Below are 21,001 nucleotides of genomic sequence, written 5' to 3' on the forward strand. Positions count from 1 at the left end.
CCACCTCGCCTCCTGATCCTCCCAGCCAGCGTTTGGGGTCTGAGATTCAAATGCTGCTTCCAGCCTTAGGGCTTTTGGCGGGGGCAGGGCTGCTATTCAGTGTGAGATTAAGTTCAGGTGCTAAGGATCGGGGCAGGGCTGCCTTTCAGGTTCAGTTCCCTCAGGGGGTTTATGCACAGACCTTCAACAATGGATCCAGGCTCCTGCCTGCTTGGGGAGCCCCTGTCTGCAGCCGCCTCCCAGCCTCTACCTCCCGGGGGGGGGCCCAAGTTATGGGGGCACCCCACTCCCCTCTCAACCCGCCAAAGAGACTCTCTCACCGACCCCCGTCACCTGTGGGTGGAGGGACTTGTGTGGCCGCTGGAGATCCCGTCCCTGAAGCCTGATCGGGTCTGTTTCTCTTGGTGCCGTGGCCACAGCAGGGCTGGGCTGGGCTGGGCTCCGCGTCTGCAGCGCGACGGACCTTTTGCGAGAGGTTTGCAGGTCCCTCTGGAACAGAAATCTCCTTTTCTTCACTGTTCTGTGGCCTCACTGCTCCAGAATTCGCCGTGAGTTACTTTATACCGATGTTGTATGGGTTGTGGGTTCGGAGCTATGTGTATTTGCGTCTTTCTACTCCTCCATCTTGGCTCCGCCCCCTCAAGGAGAATTTTTAAAGTCAAATTAGGGAAGTAGAAGAAAAACTGGCCAATTGATTTTAAAAATATGAAAAACGAAATCATGGAAGAATTTAAAAGGAAAATTAGACTAATGGAAAAGGAAGCACAAAACCTAACTAGGAAAATTGGACAAATGGAAAAGGAAGTACAAAAACTAACTGGAGAAAATAACTTCTTAAAAAGAACAATTGGACAGGTAGAAAAGGAGATGCAAAAATTGACTAAAGAAAACAATTTGATGAAAATTAGAATTGGGCAAGTAGAAGCTAATCTAAGAATCAGTCAAATGGAATCTAAAGAATGAAAAGATAGACTAAAATGTAAAATATCTAATTAGAAAAACAACTGACCTGGAAAATAGATCCAGGAGAGAAAATCTAAGAATTTATTAGTCTACCAGAAAACCATGATGAAAAAAAGAGCCTAGACAACATCTCCCAAGAAATTATCAAGGAAAACTGCCCAGAAGTCCTAGATCCAAAGGGCAAAATAGTCATTGAAAGAATCCACAGTTCACCTCCTGAAAGGAATCCCAAACTAAAAACACCAAGGAATATCATCGCAAATTCCACAACTAAAAAGTGAAGGAGAAAATACTGCAGGTGGCCAGAAAGAAACAATTCAAATATCGAGGAGCTACAGTCAGGATCACACAGGACCTTGCAGCTTCTACATTAAAAGATGGAAGGGGTTGGAATATGATATTCCATAAGGCAAAGGAGGTGGAACTACAACCAAGGATCAATTACCCAGCAAAATTGAACATAATATTTCAGGCAAGGAGAGGGACATTCAGTGAAATAAGGGATTTCTAGACTTTCCTGATGAAAATACCAGAGCTCAATAGAAAATTCGATCTTCAAACACAGGTCTCAAGAGAGGCATAAAAAGGTAAACAGGGGGAAAAAACTTGTTACTCAATATGGGCAAACTGTGTATACATACTATATACATATAGTATATATATATATATATATATATATATATATATATATATATATATATATATATACAGATATGTATATATATACACTTATATGCTATAAGGGAAGAGGATACTTGTTAATCTTGAGAATTATATATTTATTATGATATATAAAAGGGAGATAAATAGATAGGGAGAGAGAGAGAGGGAGGGAGGGAGGGATTGGATATAAAGTAAATGATGTGATGATAAAAATGTGATTTAAAGGTGAAAAGGGATTGTAACAGAAGATATAAAAAGGAGGATGTAGAAAAAGGTAAATTACATCACAAGAAGAGGCACAAAATTATAATACAGTAGAGGGAAAGAGGGGAGGGAGATGAGTGTTGTTTGATATTTACTCTCATCTAATTTGGTTCAAGGAGGGAACAACAAACTGAGTCAAGTATAGAAATCTAACTAGCTCTATAGGCAGTAGGAGGGGAAAGAGGAAAGAAAAGGGAGGGGAGACTAAAATGGAGGAAAGTAGTAAGGGAAAGGGGGAGTAAAAGAGAGGGGGCTGAAAGAAGGGAGGGAAGACTGAGAGAGGCAGTGGACAAAAATTAAAACTGTTGTGGAGGGGAAGGGAGAAGGGAGAACTAAAAGCATAAATGGGGGGAAAGAGGATGGAGGGAAAGACACAGATAATAATCATAACTGCTAATGTGAATGGGATGAACTCTCCTATAAAACAGAGATGAAGAGCAGAATGGATTAAAAACCATAATCTAACAATATGTTGTTTAGAAGAAACATATTTGAAATAGGGGATACACACAGGATAAAGGAAAAGGTTGGAGCAGAATATATTGTGCTTCAACTGATATAAAAAAAGCAAGGGTAGCAATCCTAAGCTCAGACAAAGCAAAAGCAGAAATAGATCCTAATCAAAAGAGATAAGGAAGAAAACGATATCCTGTAAAAGGCACCATAAACAATGAAGCAATATCATTACTAAACATAAATATTCCAAGTGGTATAGCATCCACATTCTTAGAGGAGAAGTTTAAAAAGTTACAGGAAGAAAGAGACAGCAAAACTATACTAGTGGGGGACCTCAACCTCCCACTCTCTGAACTTGATAAATCTAACCTCAAAATAAACAAGAAAGAAGTTAAATAGTTGAATAAAACTCTGGATAAGTTAGATATGATAGATCTCTGGAGAAAATTGAATGAGGATAGAAAGGAATATACCTTTTTCTCAGTAATACATAGCACATACAAAAATTGACCATTTACTAGGGCATAAAAACCTCACATTCCAGTGCAGAAAGGCAGAGATAGTCAATGCATCCTTCTCAGATCTTAATGCAATAAAATTATATGTTATAAAAGGCCATGGAAAGATAAACCAAAAATTAATTGGAAACTAAGCAATCTAATCCTAAAGAATGAGTGGGTTAAATAACAAATCATAGAAACAATCAACAAATTCATTCAAGAGACTGACAACAATGAGACAACCTACCAAATCTTATGGGATACTGCAAAAGCAGTTCTTAGGGGAAGTTTTATATCTTTGAATGCCTACATGAATAAAATAGAGATAGAGGAGATCAATGAATTGGGCATGCAGCTGAAAACACTAGAAAAAGAATAAATTCAAAATCCCCTAGTAAATACCAAACTGGAAATACTGAAAACCAAAGGAGAGATTAATAAAATTGAAATTAAGAAAACTATTGAACTAATAAATAAAACTACGAGTTGGTTTTATGAAAAAAAGCAATAAAATTGATAAATCTTTGGTCAATTTGATTTTAAAAAAAGAAGAAAACCAAATGACCAATATCAAAAATGAAAAAGGCAAACTTACTTCCAATGAGGAGGAAATTAAAACAATGATTAGAAATTACTGTGCTCAACTGTATGCCCATAAATTCAACAATCTGAATGAGATGGATGAATATTTTTTAAAAAATAAATTTCCCAAATTAACAGAAGAGGAAGTTGAGTACTTAAATAATCCCACCTCAGAAAAAAAAAATGAACAAATCACCAATGAATTCCCTAGAAAAAAATCTCCAGGGCCAGATGGATTTACAAATGAATTCTATCAAACATTTAAAGAATAGTTAATTCCAACACTATATAGACTATTTCGGAAAATTGAGGAAGTAGTTCTACCAAATTCTTTTTATGATACAAATATGGTTCTGATACCTAAACCAGGAAGAGCCAAAACAGAGAAAGAAAAGTATAGACCAATTTCTCTAGTGAATATAGATGCAAAAATTTTAAATAGGATAATTGCAAAAAGAATACAACAACTTATCACAAAAACAATACATTATGATCAGGTAGGATTCATACCAGGAATTCAGGACTGGTTCAATATTAGGAAAACTATCAGCATTATTGATCATATCAACAACAAAACTAACAAAAATCACATGATTATCTCAATACATGCAGAAAAAGCTTTTGACAAAATATAACACCCATTCCTTTTGAAAACAATGGAGAGCATAGGAATAAATGGAACTTTCCATAAAATAATAAGCAGTATCTACCTAAAACCATCAGCAAACGTTATATGCAATGGGGATAAGCTAGATGCATTTCAATAAGATCAGGGATGAAACAAGGATATCCATTATCATCACCGTTATTTAATATGGTACTAGAAATGTAAGCTTTAGCAATAAGAGAAGAAAAAGAAATTGAAGGAATTAGAATAGGCAAAGAAGAAACTAAGCTATCATTCTTTGCAGATAATATTATAATATACTTGGAAAATCCCAGAGAATCAAGTAAAAAACTGCTTAAAATAATAAACAACTTTGGCAACGTTGCAGGTTACAAAATAAAATGAGATAAATCATCTGCATTTCTATATATTACTAACAAAGCCCAATAGCAAGAGATAGAAAGAGAAATCCCATTTAAAGCTAGGGTAGACAGTATAAAATATTTGGGAGTCTACCTGCCAAAACAAACCCAGGGACTATATGAACACAATTACAAAACACTTTTCACACAAATAAATTCAGATCTAGGTAAGTAGAAAAACATCAATTGCTTGTGGGTAGGCTGAGCAAATATAATAAAAATGACAGTTCTACCTAAATTAATTTACTTATTCAGTGCCATACCAATCAAACTACCAGATAATTATTTTCTAGAGCTAGAAAAAATAATATCAAAATTCATCTGGAAGAACAAAAAGTCCAGAACATCAAGGGAACTAATGAAAAGAAATGCTAGGGAAGGTGGCCTAGCGCTACCAGATCTCAAATTATATTATAAAGCAGCAGCATCAAAACTACTTGGTACTGGCTAAGAAATAGAGGGGTAGACCATGGAATAGGTTAGGTACTCAAGACACAGTAGTCAATGAATATAGCTGTCTACTGTTTGATAAAACCAAGGACCCCAGATTCTGGGATAGGAACTCACTGTTTGACAAAAATTGCTGGGAAAACTGGAAACTGGGCATAGATCAATGCCCAACACTGTACAAAGGAATAAAATCCAAATGGATACATGATCTAGGCATAAAGACTGATATTATAAACAAATTAGAGGATCAAGGAATAGTGTATTTGTCAGAATTATGGAGAATGGAGAAATTTATGACCAAACAAGAGATAAAGGACATTATGAAGTACAAAATGGATAATTTTGAATATATTAAATTGAAAAGCTTTTGCACAAACAAACCCAATGCAACCAAGATTAGGAGGGAAGCAGAAAACTGGGAAAGAATTTTTGCAACTAGTGTCTGTGAATAAAGGCCTCATTTCTAAAATATATAGAGAATTGGTCAAATGTATAAGAATACAAGTCATTCCCCAATTGATGAATGGTCAAAGGATGTGAGCAGGCAGTTTTCAGAGGAAGAAATTAAAGCTATCTATAGTCATATGAAAAAATGCTCTAAATCACTATAGATTAGAGAGATGCAAATCAAAACAACTCTGAGGTACCACATCACACCCATCAGATTGGCTAACATGACAGAACAGGAAGATGATAAATGTTGGAGAGGTGGGAGAGTTGGAACACTAATTCATTGTTGGTGGAGCTGTGAGCTGATCCAGCCATTCTGGAGAGCAATTTCGAACTATGCCCCAAAGGGCTACAAAATTGTGCATACCCTTTGACCCAGCAATATTGCTTCTAGGACTGTATCCCAAAGAGATTATAAAAATGGGAAGGGGTCCCACTGTAAATTTTTATAGCAGTTCTCTTTGTGGTGGCCAAAAACTGGAAATCAAGGGGATGCCCATCAATTGGGGAATGGCTGAATAAATTATGGTATATGAATGTAATGGAGTACTATTGTGCTATAAGAAATGATGAACAGGAAGACTTCAGAGAGGCCTGGAAGGACTTATATGAACTGATGCTGAGTGAAAGGACAGAACCAGAAGAACTTTGTACACCACAACAACCACAGTGTGCAAGTAATTTTTCTGGTAGACTTAGTCCTTCACAGCAATGCAAGGACCTAAATAATTCCCAGTGGACTCTTGAGTCAAAATGCCTTACACATCCAGAAAGAACTATGGAATTTGATCGCAGAATGAAGCAGACCATTTTCACTTGTGTTATGATTTGTTTTGTTTTGTGGTTTCTCCTGTTCATTTTAATTCTTATATGCAGCATGACTAAGGTGAAAATGTATTCAATAGGAATGTATGTGTTGAACTTATATAAGATTGCACACTGTCTTGGTGAGGGAGGGGAAAAAATCTAAGATACATGGAAGTGATTGTAGAAAACTGAAAACAAAATAATTTAAAAGAAAAAAAGATATTATCTTGCTTCAGTGCTACATGAATCTGTGGTATTGTCGATAGAGGCATTCCCTCTTTTGCTGCAAGTTGTATCTCCCTGTTTCCATTTTCCCCTCTCTCTAGTGCATCTTCCATACTGCTGTGTGTAGAAGGAAAAAAATCTCTTTAGGGCACATATCATGCTCAAAAATCATTAGTGATCCTTCATTGCTTCTTGGATAAAATGCAAATTTAGCACACTGGAATTTAAAACTCTATATATTCTGAATCCCATCTACTCTTCTAGCCCTCTTTCACTTTACTGCCTTTCATGGATGGTATATTCCCACCAAACTGGGCTACTAGCTCTTCCCCAAACATAATTCTCCATTTCCTGCTCCACGTCATCACACAAAGCTAGAATATGCTTGCCCCTACCTCTTATCAGAATCTTTGTTTTTCTTCAAGACTCAGATCAGTTGTTTTCTCTGATTCTCCCATTTGTTAATTCTCCTTCCTTAGAATTACCTCATGTTATACTTAGTTGTCAGTCCCTTACACATAGTAGACTCTTAGCAGATGTTTGTCGAATTAAATCCAATGAATGTCTTTTCATCCCAGGCAATTCTTGCCAATACTTTTCCATAGATATTCCACAGAGGATGGACCCAGTATGTAATAAGACTTCCTCTAAATTTTTTCATACTTCAGAGATACTAGCCAAGTATTCAGACTGGATTCTGTCGTAGCTTGCTCTCATTGCATGTTTGATATACTTTCTTTTCATATCATACATTTCCTAGATGATGTCCCATATGCCATTGAGCATAGATCATCATTGAAAATAGGTTCCAGCTTGTGTCCTCTATACATCATTCGATTACTTTTGGATCATCCATCACTTTGACTATGGATTGTGGCATTCCAAAATTCACAACTATACAGATCCCCTCCCCCTCCATGAATATGTTAAAAAGATGCTTGTGCTAAAGAGCAACTTGGAATTATCCAAAGTAATTCACACATTTCCAAATTCCTTCTAGCCTGCTCTCTTCCTCCTATTCATTTCTGGGCCCAAATTATTGTCCATCTGTGACATCAGCCCCAGACATACATACTAACTTGATAAACCAGGCTTCCAAATGTATTTCGTAGTTTGGATAATTGGGCATCTAGTTTTCCTGTAAGTTTGGTTAGGCTACACTCTTTTTAGTAATTATAACTATCCCTGAGGAGGCCTAATATTGTGTTGGGATTTTCTGTAATCAGTAAAATGTCATTCACAAAGAACATCTAAAGAACCTCATTATTTATAGACTTTCTCTCTTCCGTTTGGATCCCACACAGCATATTCTTCATGACAATGGGGAAGGCCTTGGGCAAAACATTCCTCATCTTGTTTTATGTCCCACTTCCTGTTGAGAATAAAAGTACTTTTGAACATTTTTGTCTATAGTTTCATTTTTAAGGAATTTTTTTATGATTCTTAACATAACAGAAGACATCTTATAAGAGGAGAGTCTTTAAAACTACAATTTGCTTCAATGAGTCAATTTTTTTTTAATCAACAAACAGTAAACACAGCCACATCTTTCATTCTCTTCACTATTCGGTCCATTTTGTGCTGGTAAGGAGATGATCTATTATAGAAAATCATTTTCAAGAGACTTGCTGTTTATTCTGTATATTTTCAATAAGCCTATTTTCCATACACATGTATATTATTTCTATAAGAACTAAATTTATTAGTAAAGATTTACTTAACTTGGATAATAGGCACTTGAAGAATACAAAATAAATAGAAAGCCTAGTGTCTCTTTCCATGGAGACTAAATAAGTCGTTGACTTTTAATTTTTCCTTTTCTTTATTGTGAATTTAATAAACAGAAATATATTCATATAGAAAGAACAGAAAAAGAGGAACATATATAAAAATTATTATTACATATTTTTTAAAAGTGTACATTAAATTTAACACAGTAACACTAACACTGCCCTACTCATCTGTGTTTCCTTGTAATCTTCCTTTTCTTCTCTAGTTTTCATGTAGATTTTTGTAAAAATTGGAAAGTAGCCATGTAGGATGGTAATTTTTTTAAAACTGTAGTATCTTATCTTCCCTGAAATATCTTTTGTAACTCTACCTTAAATGCTTTTCTAATTAGGTTGCCTCTAGATCTTTCTGATTTCATTTTCTGAGTGCCCTTTCTACTCCTTTATGCAACACTCTAGGGACTGAGGTGCATCAGAGCCTCTCTCACTGGTTATGAAAATAGACTGTTGTAGAAATGCCAACAGATCAGTTTCATTTTGTCTGTTCATTTCCTCCTATCAGCTTCATCTCTGAATGCTGGGTAACTTGGTTTTATACCAAGATTTTTGTATGCTTGTTTTTACCTCTTTTTTTTTTTTTTTTTGCTATTTCTTAAGGCAATATTGTTAGTAATTTTCCTCTGTGGTGTTTGACAAATGATTTTGCATTTTTAACCCGAGTTGCTGTTATCCACCATCTCTCTCTACATGGCAAGGAAGTTTTGAGATTTTTCTGGCCTCCTCATTGTATCAGTTTAATTTTATAGAAAATAGGAATAATAAAGGTCAATGTTTTTTGCTTTTTTGCATTTTCCTTTTTTAATAGATCAGATTGAGGCTACTGATATTTTTTTTTACATCTCTTTTTGTTGATCCTTTCTTCTTTTTATGTTTACTTTTATCTTCACTCAGACTATTAATGGACTGATCATATAAATAGCTTATTCTTATTCAATTCTCACATTAGTAACTAATCATATCTTACCTTTTAAATAAGTCAACACAAGTTGATCTAAAAATCAGTTTTGTATGTTTTTCAGTACTTATGATGCTTAGCACCTTCTGATTTTCTTCCTAAAGAATGCATTCATTATATACAAGTTAAAGCTTCTGAGAAGTCTAATATTCTTATATTAGCATCTACTAGTCCTGCTTTCAGTTAAAATCACTGAGCATCAAAGTATATGTTGATTTGATTTATAAAAATCTCATCAAGAACAGGAAGACTTTAGAGAGGCCTGGAAGGACTTATATGAACTGATGCTGAATGAAAGGAACAGAACCAGGAGAACTTTGTACACAGCAACAACTATAGTGTGCAGAGGAATTTTTCTGGTAGACTTAGTACTTCATTGCAATGCAAGGACTTAAAAAATTCCCAATGGACTCGAGGCAAAATGCCTTCCACATGCAGAGAAAGAACTATGGAATTTGATCACAGAATGAAGCAGACCATTTTCTCTTGTATTATGGTTTGTTTGGTTTTGTTTTATGATTTCTCCCATTCATTTTAATTCTGCTATGCAACATGACTAAGGTGAAAATGTATTTAATAGGAATGTGTATGTAGAACCTATATAAAATTCTATGCTGTCTCAGGGAGGGAGTGAGGAAGGAGGGGAAAAAAATCTAAGATATAGGAAAGTGATTGTAGAACACTGAAAACAAATAAAATAATTTAATTTTTAAAAATCTCATCAAGTTTTTCAAATAACTTTTCTACTTCTTCACCCTGTGTAGCAGATGTTGGTGTATAAGCTACAATTATTTTCAGTAACTTCTTTGCTTATTCTTCTCATCATCACTAGAAGACAAGATAGACAGGTATTATATGTAATGATACTCCTTATTAAGTCAGGGTGTATGAGAAAACCAACTCTGCTAACTCCTTTTTTTGCTCATCCAAAGAGAACTTGTAAACTATCCATTCAGTAAGCTGTGACTTCCTTTTTTTTTTTTATCTGGTTTAATTTATTGAAAGATTTTCAGCATCGATTTGACTCAGCTCTTAAAATTGAATATCAGTTCTTGGCATTAGGCAAAGATCTCCTATCTGGAGGACCAACGTTAGAAATTTATCACTTTTCTTATGATACTTTTGAAAAATAAGGCTATTACTATAAGAGTAACATATCGAACTAAAATACATTGAGGTGTTAGGGATTCATCAGTGACAGCTTCCTCCTAAGGATAGATTGGATCATGCACAGGGTTTAGTGTTTCCTCCCTAAAAAGAAAGCTAACAACAAAGGTCAGAAGTTCTCAAGACAGACTTTAATTCATATTAATAAATGTTTTTCAAAATGCCTTCATAGTCATTGTATCATTTCAGCTTTATAATAGTACTTTCAGGTGGGTAGGATGAGTACCCTAATCCCTTTTTTTTTTCTCTGAAGTACAATGAAATGAAAAGAAATTCTTTGTAGAAAAATGTGCTACATTTTTCATACCAATAATTGTTTTTATTTCTCCACTGAAACTGTAATTTCATTCTGTAGCCTTAGGTGAGTGCATGACATGTTCACCTTAGAGAAGAAGCAATACTTTGTTTTAAGGTTGAGTAGACTCTAGATGTGCAAGGGGCTGTAATTCCTCCCCTCCACCCCCAGCAATATGAATCTCATCATGATTTCTTTGTTTTGAACAATCATTGGGACATTAACAGGCTAGAACATCTTATAGCAGTAAATCAAAATCTAATGGAGAAACACTTTCAAAAATAGACTTCATTTTTCTCATTGCAGTGACTGTAACTTCTCATGAAATCCTTGGGTTTGTTTTTTCTTTTAGATTTGGAGGAGACCAACCCGTGTACATTAACATCATTAGAGATCCTGTCAACCGATTTTTATCAAACTACTTTTTCCGTCGATTCGGTGACTGGAGAGGGGAACAGAATCATATGATCCGCACGCCAAGCATGAGACAGGAAGAGCGATATCTAGTAAGTGCTTTTACATATAAAATGACACTGTCAACTCTCTGAATTAACCTGTAACCTTATTGAGGTTAAGGACCCTGTCATCTCTTTCCTTTAAAACCAATCACAGTGTTAGAATAATAACAATAACAGCAACTCACATTTATATAGCAGTATCCCTCTGGGGTAGAAAGTTCAAGCATTACCTTCCCATTTTACAGATGAGTAAGTTGTATTTCATATTCTAAACAACTTTCCCAATTCACAAAACAGAGTCAGAACTCTGCTAGTCTAGTACACATTGTACTATGTCAAACTGCTTCTCCATGTGAAGGGCACTTAATAAGTGGTAGATATTGTTGACTGGTTTAAAATACCTTGCCAAATTCATTTGTTCCAGTTAACCCAGAACATAATTTACCACATTCTAAAAAAAGGTGCTTTGGTTTTTTTTTCACTTGGCTTGTCTTCAGGATGTTTTAGGTTCAAAGGTCAAAGGAGTAAACTATAGGAAATCCTAGTACAGGATTGCCATCTTCATGATAATTTGACTTTCTTATGACTCGATTCTAGGCTTTGATGTAGACTTCGCACACAGCTGCACCATACAGTCTGTGCCTACTTCTGTAATTTGGCTTTACCCTGATCTTTACAAAGATACGTTAATTAAAAGAAAGAGAACTAGTTGGATGTCTTAAAATTAGGTGTTAATGTGACATGAAATGACGGGAGAAGAAAATGGCAAACCACTCCAGGATCTTTGCTAAGAAAACCCCACAATGGGCCCATGAAGACTTGGATACTAAAAAACTAAAGAAGTGACCAAACAAAAGAAATGAAATGGAAAGGAATTGTACTTCCTCTCTTAGATTTTATTGGTTTATAAAAACAATGAAAATGAACCTTGTTAATTCAGTTGATTAGAATATAATCCTGCTGAGACCAATATTATAGGTCCAAGATCTATATTTCACTAATGTACTTGACCAACAGTCAGTTCATACTGCCTGTTGATTAAAAAGAAAGTCAAATGAGAGATCCAAATCCACCATCACTGCTGAAAAATAGCTAAAGCATGTGTCCCATTAATTGTAATTCAGTAAGATGCATCATTTTCCTATGGGAAAATAATATCATTTTAGTAAAATAAACATATTTTATTTACTATTTACACTGAACTTAAAGTAATCCTAATAACACTTGAAATTGGTATAACTTTTTATACCTTTCTAAATACTTTCATACATCACTGATCTTTACAACATCTTCCTAGGGGAAGAAAGGAATGGTCTTTTATCTATGGGTTGAACAAGATGACCGTTGAGAATTTGTCCAATTCTCAAATTTTGTGATTCAGTGATTCTGTATTAAGATCAGAATTATGCAATGTGAGAACTCCAAATATCTTTGCAGGTGTAAGACTAAGAAACTGCGACTTAGAAAGGTTAGGTGACTTACCTGAAGGCACAAGCTGGTTAGTAAAAGAAGAAGCATGGCAGCCTTATCTCAGAACTATCTTAGGCTTCTATCTGGAAAGTCTTATCTGAAGGTAGTGATCCTCCTACTAAATCATTCTCAACTTCAAAAGAAAGAAGAGGTTGAATTTTTCTATGATATTTTTAAGAAGGGATGTGTATCCTAATAAGTCTCACTAAGTCTCACATGTGCTCATAGTTATACATTCAGTTTTATCCTCTTCTGTTTTTTATATCAAGTAATCAACCAACATAACTTATTTCTGAAAAAGTCTATTTAGACACATTTGGGACCTTGAGTTACACACACACACACACACACACACACACACACACACACACACGCACGCACGCACACACACACACACACACACACACACACACACTTTAAAAAAAACTTTCAATGCATTCCATTTTCATAAGACTTTCCTTAATCAAAATGTTTTGCTAAATGTCTGATTTAACCATGGTATGATGTGAAATTTGAATAAGGTCATGACAGTAACTGTATAAAAACTGAAAATTTGGGTATGTCATATAAATAATATTTATCTGAATGTGAATAGAAACCAAGTGTTAGAGAAGGATTTACTTACATTTTTTTCATGCTTATTTAGCACAACCAATGACATATTCACACAGACATAAAAATTATAATATGAGAAAAAATAATCATACAGATATGTTCAGAAACTAATAAAATTTTAGAAATTGAGTGCCAGAAGGGGTACCCATCAACTGAGAAGTGGTTGAATATATTATGGTATATGAATGTAATAGAATACTATTATGCCCTAAGAAATTATGAAGGGTGTGGTTTTGGAGGAACCTGAGGAGACTTACATGAACAGATAAAAAGTGAAGTGAGCAGAACTAGGAGAACAATGTAACAATTTGTACAATAGCAGCAACATTGTAAAGACAACTTTGAAAGATGTAAGAACTCTAATCAACCACAGTGATTAATCATGTCTTCAGAAGCATGCTACATACTTCCTGACAAAGAGGTCTTAGGCTCAGCGTACAGATTAAGACATCTATTTTTTTGGACATTATCAGTGTAGAAATCAGTGTAGAAAATTTGCTTGAGTATGCATATTTATTGCAAAGGTTTTCTTTTTCTTTTTTTCTCCAGTGGGAATGGTGGGAGAAAAAGAAAATATATTTTTTGTAATTAAAAAATTTAATTACATTTAAAAAAGAAAAAAAAATGAAGGTCAACCCTATGCGTTGAAAGGTAAGGAAATTACCTCTCTATATAGGGTGATTTGAGAGGTACAGGAAGGTTCTTCCCTTATAGGTCTACCAGTATCCAGGCTTTTAGCATTAGAGAGCCATTCTTTTGGATTGAGCATTGCTGCCTCCAGGTTCTTCTTTTTAAAATGAAAATATTTTAACCCCAAAGGAAAAAATATGATCAGTCCCTTATACTATATGAATACATTTATCAGATCAGTTTCCTGGGGGAAAGAAAATCAGCTTGGGAAATATTGACACCTGGTTGGGGACAGAGTTGGATAATGGAGGAGATACTCTGAAGATAAACTTTGCCTGTTTCACAATTTTGGCCATGTTTGGTTCTGTTGGCAACTCATTTTTCTTATTCAAAGAGGGGTTTGTTTATTTAAAAAGGAGACAGTGAACTGCTCTTTTGGAAAATAGTTCTGAATTTTACTTTCGTCTCTCCAGTACTACTAAATGCTTGAAAATAAAACTGTCCCTTTTCAGTGCTTGTTCTCTCTTTGGCAAGCCTGGGTGGTCAGTTGCTTGACTGAAAAGAGGGTAGTTGTTTGCTTCTCAGTAGGAAGTAAGACAGCTGCCAGCAATATCCATTGTACACGAAGTCAGGCATTCTTAGGGGAGAAATGTTCAGCTTAAACCATAATAGAGGGTGCGACTATAACTTCCTCAGGCTGGCTTCCCATGTGCTTATCAAATCTGTGTCTTTGGAATTATACTTTGGATAGCTATGCAGCAACATATGGTACACATGGATGGATATGTTTGTATGACTTGTGCTTCATAAACTAATGAAGTAGTTTATATCAATGCCCAAGCTTCCCTACGCATTGATTGCAATTAATCACGAAAATGAAACTTATCTTGCTGCTGGTCCTGAGCCCAAAAGGAAACTGTTTCGCATACAGCTGAGGAAGCAAGTCTGGTCCAGGCCCTGTCATGGTGGAGAAATATCCTGCTGTTGTGATGCTGAGATTCTGAGGAGAAATTATTCAAAAGCAAAGAATCATAGGGTTTTAAGTGGTTTTCAGAGAGGACTTTCACTGGTATAGGAAACTCCTGGGTGAGAAAACTACCCAAAATATAATATTGGAGAGTATTTGTAGGTTAAGTGACTTGGCCAATGTCACACAGGCAGTATGTGGCAGAAAGAACTCAGGTCTTCTTAATTTTTAGGCCAGCTACTAGAAACAGTCTTAAGGATGATCTAGCCCTAACCTCTCATTTTATAAATGAAAATAAAAAGCTATCTAAAGAGATTAAGTGACTAACAAGACATGGATAGACCAATAAAAACAGAAACAATATAAAAACTAAGGTTGCCTAACTTGTAGTTGACTACACTTCAATTTAAGTCAACAATGTGACATGGCAGCCAAAAAAACCTAATGTGATCTTGAACTGCATTAAGAGAGAGGCGTCACTTCCAGGAACAAGATGCTGATAGTCTAGCTGTACTATGTCCTGATCATAACACATCTGGAGTATTATGTTCAGCTCTAGGTATCATATTTTAGGTAAAACATTGATAAGGGTGAGAGAAGCAGCCTATTATAGTGGACAGAAATCTCTCTTCCAAGCCAGAAAGACTAGGGTTCAAGCCGTATCTCCAACATATACTGCGTGTATGAATAAGCCTCTTAGTGCTTTAGGAAACTCATAGATTTTTAAGTTGAAGACCTATTTTAGTAAAGGGAGTTTTCTAATCTGGGAAATGATGATTGCAAGACAAGCATGCAAGATATGATTCGAAAAAGACAGATCCCATAAGCCTCATAGGAAGCCAACCTGAGCAGGGAACAATCGTATCCTGTATCATGGTTTAAATTGAACATTTCTCCTGCTAAAATGCCTGACCTAGAGTACAGTGAATGTCACAGGCATTTTCTGTCCCGGTGAAATCAGAGATCCAGATCCTGTCCCGTAATGATAAATTAGAGACTGTCTGAGGAAAGCAACCAGGATGACAGAAAGTCTTGATATCCTGCCATATGAGGATCAGGAGAAAACCAAGCTTTCCCAAGCAAGATACTTGAGTCATTCTTTTCTTTGTTTCAATGAATCTACAGACATTCGTTAATCATTTACTGTGTGCCAGGCACTGACCATATCAAGACTAAAAATGGAACAGCCCCAAACTTCAAGGAGAATACATTTTATCAACACAAAGATGTTAACCCCTTTTTCTTTCTTATAGTAATTTGTTTTCAAAGGCAAAATGGAAACTAAGCACACTTAGCTGACCTATCACACTACATGAAGGATGCAGACAGCGAGTAGGTGATATGATCCCTAATAAAACTCAAGACTTTCTAAATCACTAAGTTTCCCAGAGACGGATTTCCTGTTTTGCCCTTTGTACTCTGAAGTGTACAACTTCCCCCAAGTGGTGGGATGCTAAATCTAGACAATGCTCAATACTTTTCATTTTCAGAGAATTTCAAGGAGTTGATTATTCCTTAGGATATTCCTGTGAAGTGTTATCCCCATGTTTACTAATGAAAAAAGAGGGAAAGTAGGAAAGAAAATCACCCAACAGGAAAATTTCTTCCATGATCCACTGCTTAGCTATATAATGTGAAAGGTAATGAATATTAAAAGGAAAAATTGTAATTTATAGCTCCCTAATTCATAAAGAACCCGATGAATCATTTTGGCCCAGTTGGATCATAGAAAAAGAATGAAAATTAGCCAAAACTGTGCAAGAGTTTTCAGAAAGCTATGCATTTTAATTAGTCCCAAAGCCCTGAACTCTGAAAGTCCTTTGGCTCTGGAATTTTACATACCAAATACCAATGTGTGGAAATTTCCACTCTGCCTCAACCGGCTGAGATCTTCTTGTGAATGGAGATGCCTCAGGCTTTGAGAACCTCTCCTCCCAAAAATAATAATGACTGCCACTAAAAAAGAGAAAAAATATTGGAATAGTAGGTTTTTAAAGTATTTTAGTAAATATCTATGTTTACAAAAATCTTCCTTTAAGGGCTTGGTACCTGCCATTGTCCTTACAGGTGCAGGGAACTCCTTTCCACTGTTCTCCTGCCAGGGAACAGGCCCATCCCTGGTTAACTACTTTTTTCTGCAAAAGTGAAGCTTCCCACCAGTCAGTCACTCTTACTTGCTGTGGCAAATGGGGATGATGTTTTAGTGCTGGCCAAGACATGAAGGGAAGAGCGCTAAAACCACCAGGACCTAGTCTATTGAGATCTCAAGTTGTCTAATTAGACCCCATTCCCTTGGGGATATGGGCCTGAGGAAACCAGTTTTCTCTGTGAGCCTAACAGTCTAACAGCCAGGGAAAGCTTTTGATCCAAGCTTTTTGGCATATGTCCTGTGTCTATTTACTTGGGAAACCAAACTAACCCAGGCTCTGAGTTGAAGCCTAATACAAGCAAACACACTCACTCTTCAAATATCAGAGAAGGTATCCTCAAGGAAAATGCCTCCAAGGACCCAAATTTGCTTATGTAAGCAGTCTGGGAGTTCAGAAGATTTTTTTAAAAGCACTCAGCCACTGTGAAATGTGTTTGAAATGTCCAGTGGAATGAAGTGTGTTCAGAATGCGGGTCAGCCCCCCTTTAGACTTATATGCCACTTTTAGGGTAAAGCAATGTCTCTGGGTACCATTGGGTATCACTGGAAGCAGAAGGAAGGAAGAAAATGGAATGGAAGAATATGAGGAGAAATGAGAAATAGGAAACAAAAAAATCCTTTCTCTGGTGGGGATTGGTGGAATGTCATGGACCATTAACTCAGAGGAGATTCAAAGGCATCAGTGCCTCAGTCTATCTCAGATTTGAGAAAAAGTCAAAAAATTTAGATCATAAGATCATAGACCTTGAGTTGGAAGGGACTCCAGACATGTTTTCCTCTGGCTCTGCTTAGATATGATTGAGTTTCCTGAAGGTTGAGGTATTTTCTACCAATGACCATTACTGAAAGAATGATACTATATTTTTAGGGTGACATATGGTCCTCTGATGAAAGATGAACAAAGCAAGTTATTTTATATCTGAAATATATGTTGCCTGTTGATCAGATACTATCTCTGACTATTTTTAGATCACAAAAGAAATGGTAATTAATTGTGGTAATAATAATAATGTAGAAGTATTAAAGAGATTTTTTAAAAAGATGATTTCAATTAGAGGTGTCAAAATTCTGACCATTGGGTCCCCTTGTTCAGCTCAAACCAAATTAAAACGTATTTGGAATATGTTTAACTATAAATAAAAATATAGTACAACATAGATGATGTTAATTTGTGTTTTTCTAAGTCACTGTGCAGCCTGCAGGGATCAGTTTCAATTTGTTTGGGAAAACAAATTCCTTCAGACTGTACCATCTTGGAATCTTGGGGTAGGAGAGTACTTTTTTTCTTTCAGATCATTATATGTATGTATACATACATATATACATATATGTGTAGACATATACACATATTATCTCCACTGATAAGCTGATAAGCTCTTTGAAAGTAGGAATTATTTTATTTCTTATCTTTGGATCTCTACAAACTCATACAGTGTCTGGGACATAGTAAGTACTTAATAAATATTTATTAGTTGAATGGTATTGGGAATGCATAGTATTAGAAGAAAAGCTGCACAGTAACATAGAAGGTCATAGTGCAGGTCAAAAGATCTGGAGGAGTCTCACTCCATTACTTATTACCAGTATGACTATGGATGGTCAATTGATTTCTCTAGGTTTCTGTTTTATCACTTATAAAATTAGAAGGTTAGACTAGATTAGGTCATTTCTAGCTCTAAGTTTATGAATTTTCAATCCACTGATCATCAAAGTGCCCTCATAGAGTATCCTGGGAGATATAATCCAGGCATATAAGATGGTCAACCAGAAGGCTCTTTCAAAAAAGCCACACGTAAGTTGTTCGAGAATGTAAAGTAAAGTGGTAATATGATAAATCAAGGGAAATGGTTTTCGTTCTATGGGTTATCATTAGTCCTCTCAATTATAAAGGACTTCCAAGGGCACTTAATATACCCCATACATGAACAGAAACACTTCCTATTATATCACTGAGAAGCAGTCATTTAACTTCTGTTTTAAAAAATTCAGTGACAGAGGAAGCAATTCTTACTGAGACAACTCATTTTGAATAGTTCTAATTGTCCAGGACTAGTTTTTCATCATATCAAGATGAAATCTACCTTTCTGAAACTTCTGTCCCCTGCAACTAGTTCTTCCCTCTGAGGCCAGGAACATAAAGGCTAATTTCTTTCCTACATGACAGTCCTTCAGATACTGAAAAACAGATATTATACCACACTCCATCAAGTGTTCTCTTATTCAGGTTCCTTCAACTGATCCTCCTGTCATATGATATCAGGACATTTAACCATCCTGGTTGTGCTTCTCTGCAACCTTTTTACATTATAAATAGGAGAAAGGAGCTAAAACTGTGTCACTGAGAGAGGGAATTCATCCCAAATGGTGTCATGTAGAGCTGGACTTGACTAAAATGACTCAGCAGCAAAAAGATGATAAAATTTCTTCTACCAAGTGCAAGTCAATACTCTGTATGCCATTTAAATCTTACAGAGTTACCTAGTTGTGACCCATCCAGTGTCATACAACCAGTATGTGTCAGAGCTAGGGTTTGAATCAAGGTCTTTCTGGCTTTGAGGAGAGTTCTCTGTCCACTCTGATATGCTGCCTTTCTCACCTTATCAATGTTCTACCTAAAATATGGTACCCAGAACTGAATACAGTACTCCAAATATGTTATGACTAGGGCATAGTACAGTTGGATTTTTAGCGTCTCATACCAGGAAGCTATGCATCTCTCTTAAAGCAACTCAAAATTATACTAGGTTTTCTTGGCTATCACGTCACACTGATGACTTACGTTGAAAGTGGAGTTAACTAAACTGCTTCCTGCCTCCATCATTTTTCTTACAAGCTATTGTCCAGCCATGCTGCTTACACTCTGTATTTATGCAGGACTTTTTTTTTTTAAACCTGTGTGTTGCATTTGGATCAAGGTTGTGTGGCAATGATTTTGGCAGACTAGGTTGAGGTATCAGGGAGATCCAACCACTAGAGGAACCTTATGATCATCATAGAATGCTGAGACAAAGCAAATCAGATCAGAGAAGCATTCTGATCCATGTGAAGAGCCATGAGCACAGTCTTTTATAGATTAGTTGGTCTCTCCTCTTTCATGGCACCTTGGATATAAAACTTTGTGAATTGCTGCATTTAGACTCTCTGTGTTCTAATTTACTTATCTATTAAGATGAGAGGATTGGACTGAACTTTCTAAAGTTCTTTCAGCTGTAAGATTATAATACTAGTCATGGTGCTGACCATAGACAAGATCTGACTGCTGACCATGGTACTATTAAGCCTTTAGGCATTAAGATGCCTTGCTATAGCAGGAGAGAAAACTATCCACAATTAAACTATTTCTGCCAAATACTGTATGGGATAGAAGTAAGGTCTCTGCCTATTCCAAAAGATACCTGCACCTGAGAGCCATTGAGGAAGCCCAACCCATTGTTGGTTACTACCTTTCAAGCTAGCCTGACTTCACAGCATCTCAGGATAGTGAGATCATAAATTTAAAGCTGAAATTGACCGTAGAGATGATCAAATCCAAACCTCTGTTTGGAAGATGAGGAAACTGAAGCCTGGAGAATTTAAGCTTATAATTCAGAGGTAACATTTACACCCAGCTATCTATCCATTATACCACATTCCTATGCTAATCTCTTGAGTTGGGTTTATTGCCCCTTATCAGGAGAAATTTTCACTTATCTAGAGAAAATCTTTCTGTATCCAGTGTCCTGAAAGTGGGAATTCCTCATGGGCTGCCCTAGATTATGTATACTGTTAGGGACCAGACAAGTCAAGGCCTATTGTTGCACTGGCTGAGACAGCTGGATGCTGGATGAAACAACTGAGGAAAAAGTAGTTCCTATCTATCAGTTCCTGGGCTTGTGTCTAAGGTATAACATTTTGGAATTCCACATTTACCAGCAAGTAAAGGGAATAATTTTGGGTGGCAATACCAGTGACAACAATGCTATCAGAGGCAATATAAACTACTTGGAAAGACAAGCTGGAAACCTGCAAAAAAAAGTTAAATAGCAATTTAGTTTGCTAGGGTGGGACTAGAATGTGGGACCTGGAAACAGAAAGACATAGGTTCATATTTTGCCTTTGACACAGTAGTTGTATGGT

General features: G+C 36.0%; 1 protein-coding gene across 1 annotated transcript in view; it reads left to right on the forward strand.

Moving 5' to 3' along the window:
- The window catches only part of UST (uronyl 2-sulfotransferase), a 400,010-nt gene that overhangs the window by 260,778 nt on the left and 118,231 nt on the right, over positions 1-21,001 (forward strand). Inside the window, exon 5 of the mRNA XM_072643672.1 lies at positions 10,949-11,102. Coding sequence (XP_072499773.1) covers positions 10,949-11,102 — 154 coding nt within the window. The remainder of the gene's footprint in view (positions 1-10,948; positions 11,103-21,001) is intronic.

Source organism: Notamacropus eugenii, chromosome 2 (assembly GCF_028372415.1).
Source record: "Notamacropus eugenii isolate mMacEug1 chromosome 2, mMacEug1.pri_v2, whole genome shotgun sequence".
Lineage (NCBI taxonomy): Eukaryota > Metazoa > Chordata > Mammalia > Diprotodontia > Macropodidae > Notamacropus > Notamacropus eugenii.